The sequence below is a fragment of the Tachyglossus aculeatus genome, chromosome 26, assembly GCF_015852505.1.
Source record: "Tachyglossus aculeatus isolate mTacAcu1 chromosome 26, mTacAcu1.pri, whole genome shotgun sequence".
Lineage (NCBI taxonomy): Eukaryota > Metazoa > Chordata > Mammalia > Monotremata > Tachyglossidae > Tachyglossus > Tachyglossus aculeatus.
In genome coordinates, this window is record NC_052091.1 from 5,941,111 (window position 1) to 5,946,141 (window position 5,031).

Here is a 5,031-nt window from a genome sequence, read left to right on the forward strand (position 1 = left end):
CTCCACGCCCATTGGCCGCGGCTTCGAGGGCTGAGGGCCGTGCTGAAAGCCCATTGGCTAGCGCCCGCAGGGCGGGAATCAGAATCGGGCGATCGGGTCCCGCCGGGGCCCTCGAGGCTGAGGTAACGGGCGCGGGACCTGACACGACGCCCCAACCCCTGTCTCCCAGCCTCATGGCGGACGACCCTCCTCCTCCTGACGCCCTTCTTCTTCCTCACGGGTTCATCCCTCTTTTCCCTTCTCCCTCCCAAAGCAGCCAATAAGGGCGGGGAAGCAGGAGGGTCGGAAGGGACGGCAGAACAGTGGGTGGGGACGGGATGGCGGCTCTGTGGCCGTTTTGGAGGACTGAAGCAGACCCAAGTTGAGATGGAAGATGGAGGGGCAGGGGCGCGTGATGGCGGCTGGGGGGGGGGGGGGCGCCATGCCAAAGGATCATGGGAAGGAAAAGATGTGGGCAATGGCTCCCTGGAGTGTAGCACTGAGGGAACGATGTGTGTTTGTGTGGGAAGGGCAGGTTAAGGGCAACTGTCCAACGATCCTAATCCGTTCCTCTCCCTCCAGGGGCAGCTCCTACAACATGGATTCCGGGGACCTCCCCTTTGCTCAGTATAGCCTCCCTCAGGGTGAGGCTGGGGGCTCCGAAGATGTCACCCTCCCTCCCTGCCTGCCCCATGGCCGCTCGCCCACCTGCGCCCGCTGCCGGAACCACGGGCTCACCGTCCAGCTCAAGGGCCACAAGAGGCGTTGCCTGTACGAGGCCTGCAAGTGTCAAAAATGCATCCTCATCCTGTGAGTAGGGCCTTCCAGGGTGGCGTCCCTCTTGCCCCCCATCGAAACCTCCTTCCAAGCCGCTGCCCTTAGGACGGGCAAAGAGCACGGGCGATGGCGGCTGAGGCAGCCGAGGTGCCTCGGCCGCTCTCCAGCCAGCCGCCCGTCAGCTGAGGCGCAGGAAGGGATAAAGTGTAACGGTTGAGGGGGGGGAAAGCTTCCTCTGGGGGTTGCCTTTCACCCTGTCTCCTCCCATCTTCAGGGAGCGTCGCCGCATCATGGCCGCTCAAGTAGCCCTGAGGCGGCAACAGGAGTCGCAGTTGAAGAAGCACCTGTCCGCAAGACTGCTGAAGGGTCGGGGGTCCCCGGTCGCAGCCTCTCCTCTTGTGAAGAAGGAGCCCAACGAGCCGGAAACTCCCAGTGAGTGTGTGTCCTCAGGTGGGGCAGAGAGGGAGATGGGGGTATGAAAGGCTGAACGGGAAAGAGGGGGCGGGATTCTGGCATTCCTAGGTGGGTGTGGAGGGGGCTCTGAGATCAGGAGTCGGTGATGGGGGGAGTGGAGGTGGTTGGGGGTGGTTCTTACTGAAGAGTTTCATTCCCCTCAAGAACCCGGGAAAGAGAATGTGAAGCCCTATCCGGAAAACCCTCAGGGAGGATTCTTTCTTCAGGCAACCCCACCGCCTTCCCTGTTACCTGCCTTAAAGGTGAGAACAAGATGTGTCTTCTCCTTGGACCCCCAGCCCAGTAGCCCCCTCATTTTTCTTGATAGAAGCTCTGCCTTCAGGCAATGCCCACTCCATCCTCCATCTTCCCTATTGCCCCTTGCCTGGCAGTGCCCATCCTCTCCCAACCTCTACCTGATTTCCCTGTTTCTCCGTCAACCTAGGAGAGCTCCCACAAACCCTTACTGCTCAGCTGGTCCACGGAGGCTGTCCCAGTGTCATGGCGTCCGGTCCCCTCAGGCCCCTCGGTCCCAAGGCACTGGGTCCCGCCTGCCATCCCTGGGCTGTCGCCTCCCATTCTCTGCCGTCTGGTCCGTCAGGAGCCCACACTCCGTCTGCAACGACTTTCTGGTGAGATGGCTCTAGGGGCAAAGATGGGGGGGATTTGGAGATGAAGAGAGGGTGAGGAGGCAAGTTTTGATTGAAAAGGCTTCAATCAATCAATCAATCATTCATTGAGCTGTTACTGTGTACAGAGCACTGTACTAAACTCTGTGGAGAGTACAGTATAACAGAGTTTGTGGACATGTTCCCTGCCCACAAAAAGCTTACAGTCTAGAGGGGGAGACAGACATTAATAGAAGTAAAGAAATAACAGAGATGGACACAAGTGCTTCGGGGAAGGAAGGAGAGCAGTTGGGAGATATGGGAGGGAGGCAGAAATAACCTGAAGAGAATTCTTCAACTCTGACCCTTTCACTCTTCCACTCAGGCCTTGAAACCAGTTCTTCTTTCCTATTGCCAATCCAAGGGCATCCCTTGCCCTCTGTAGGTCCACGCCAACCTCTTCCCCCTCCATCCAGAGGGGAGCCCTGCCACTCCCCTTCTCCAACTCAAAGGTAAGAGAAAAGAGAGAACGGGGGGGGGGGGGGGGGGGGGGAGGAGGTGTATTTATCTACTTTATTTGCTTGTGTTCAGGTCCCCTCTTCTTGTGTTCTTGTGAGGTACCTATTAAGCAGTTAAGACACACTGTACTGGGTTAGATACAAGATAATCTGGTTAGAAACAGTCCCTGTCCCACATGGGACTCACAGTCTAAGTAGTAGGGAGGAGGATTTAATCCCGATTTTACAGGTGACGTCACCGAGGCCCAGAGAAGTTAAGTGACCAAGTGGTGGAGCCGGGAGAGAACCCAAGTCCTCTGGTTCCCAGGCCTGTACTCTTTCCACAAGACCACACTGCTTCTGCCTGTTCCGTTCTCTATCCCAGTCACTTTCTCTATAACTTTTCTCTCCCTGCTTCCAGACCCTCAGCCTTGATTCTTCAGCCCTGTGATCCTCCAGATCCACTGCAGCCGCAACCCCAGGTGGGGACAGGATACCTGGGTCCTGGGAGGGGGACTGGGACCGATAAACCAGGCCCTGGGGGATGTGAGACCTAGTCCTGGGAAAGAATAATAATAATAATAATGGCATTTATTAAGCCCTTACTATGTGCAAAGCACTGTTCTAAGCGCTGGGGAGGTTACAAGGTGATCAGGTTGTCCCACGGGGGGCTCACAGTCTTAATCCCCATTTTACAGATGAGGTAACCGAGGCCTAGAGAAGTGACTTGTCCAAAGTCACATAGCTGACAATTGGCGGAGCTGGGATTTGAACCCATGAACCCTGACTCCAAAGCCCGTGCTCTTTCCACTGAGCCACGCGGCTTCTCCAGCCTAGTTAGCAGTGGGGTACCAAGAAATGAGGTGCCCTGGGTGCTCAAATGCCTAGGCTCCCCCTGACTATCTCTCTCCTCAGGGAAAGGGGCTGGAGCTTTGAGGGGGGAAAACTGGGGCCTGGTGGGCTGGGCCGTGGGGTTCCAAATTGCTGTTCTCGCTTTCTTTTGCAGGTGACCGGGACCTCCTCCCTGGCTTGGTCCTCCGCCCAGGCCAACGAGTACCAGTTGCAGCGGGAAGCGGCCGAGGCCCTGATGGTGCTTAGAGGCTCACGCCAGCCTCGCAGCCAGCCTTCTCCTTCCCAGGCCCCCCCTGCCCCAACCGTACCCTCCAACCCCGGCTGGCTGTCTCAGCTCCACCCCTCTGCGCTGCCAGGTGCTCTTCAGTAGGGAGGAGGATCCTGGGAAGGGAGTAAAGGCTGGTGGGGTGGTAGGGGAGCCGGGGGGAGTGACCAAAGGGACAGGTCCAAGAGTCCTGGGAGGCTGAAGCAAGGCCAGGGGGTGTGGGGCAGGATCCTCAGTCTTGGGAGAAGAGAGGGGAGAAGGGGGACGGGATGGGTGGGTTTGGGGTTCTTGACCCTGCCCTCGGTCTCTCCGTGGAGCGGGCAATATGTGTGTAGTAGGCCCTACTGATTGACCTGCGGGAGCATAAAGGGCACCATTTCTCTGCTGCCCCTGAGGACGGTGCCCAACTGAGGGGCAAAGGACAGGACCCTGTTGCTCCCCGTGCCCCCCCCACCCCCCAGCCAGTGGGCTGCCACCCAACTACATCGGGCTCAAAGTATCAGGTCACAGAGAATATGGAAAACCCTGTTTGGGACCACTCTCCCCACTAGCCCACTACCTCCCAGAGGGATAGTGGAGCCCAGAAAGAGCCTAGTTAGCAGTGGGGCACTGAGAAATGAGGTGCCCCGGGTGCTCAAATGCCTAGGCTCCCCCTGATTATCTCTCTCCTCAGAGCCAGCCGGAGGAAGAGGACGCCAGAGTTCGGATCCTGTGCCGCCCCCCAATGTAACCCCCCCTGTGGCCCTGCACATTGGTCGTCTTGGCTCCATTTCCCTCCTGAGTTAGGATCCCTGTTGGATGGGGGAGGGCCTCACTTCCTACGCAGCCTGAAAGCCAGGGGCATCTTTTAACTGTAGCAATATATAGGTACTTAGGAGTGAGAGCTGAATTGATTGGTGTTTTAACAAGGGGTGTTTTAATGAGGTCCACTGTTTGGGAGTGGCCTCTTCTTCTGATCCCCAAAGGGTTTGCTTTCCTTGTTCTTTTCTTCTCCTTCATACCTGAAGGCCTTTCGGTGCTACTGGAAAATAAAGTTGTGAGACCTGTGCTAGAAATGGTGTGTGGTTTTTTTTTATGGTATTTGTTAAGCGCTTACTATGTGTCACATACTGTTCTAAGCACTGGGGTAGGTACAAGTTAATTAGATAGGGCACAGTCCCTGTCGCACACGGGGCTTACAGTCAAAGCAGGAGGGACAGCAGGTATTTAATCCCCATTTTAAGTAGAGGAAACTGAGGCACAGAGAAGTTAAGTGACTTGCCGCCCAAGATCACACAGCAAGCAGTTGGCCGAGCCAGGATTAGGAAGCAGGTCCTCTGACTCTCAGGCCGGTGCTATTTCCACTAGGCCACGTTGCTTCTGTATATTTGTCGGCAGAGAAAGCAAAAAGAGAAGAGGACGGAGGCCAACCCTCTCAGAACCTCTTGGCCCCGCCCCAATCACCATCCGCCCCTTCCCTCCTGACTATAATGGTGATGTTCATTAAGTGTTTCCTATGCACCAAAGCACTATATTAAGAACCCAGATGGTTATGAGATCATCAGATCAGACAGTCCCCGTTCCGCGTGGGACTCACCGCCTAAAGGAGAGGGAGAAAAGA

The 5,031-nt window shown here is 56.5% G+C and overlaps 1 protein-coding gene across 1 annotated transcript; it reads left to right on the forward strand.

The window, feature by feature from the left end:
- Window positions 1-552: 552 nt before the first annotated feature.
- On the forward strand, window positions 553-4,474 carry DMRTC2 (DMRT like family C2). Its single transcript, XM_038767531.1, has 8 exons — window positions 553-789; window positions 1,031-1,188; window positions 1,375-1,472; window positions 1,655-1,841; window positions 2,203-2,329; window positions 2,736-2,796; window positions 3,321-3,522; window positions 4,105-4,474. Exons 1-8 carry the CDS (start codon window positions 578-580, stop codon window positions 4,215-4,217), a joined length of 1,158 nt encoding a protein of 385 aa, XP_038623459.1. The 5' UTR covers window positions 553-577; the 3' UTR covers window positions 4,218-4,474.
- The last annotated feature ends 557 nt before the right edge of the window (window positions 4,475-5,031 follow it).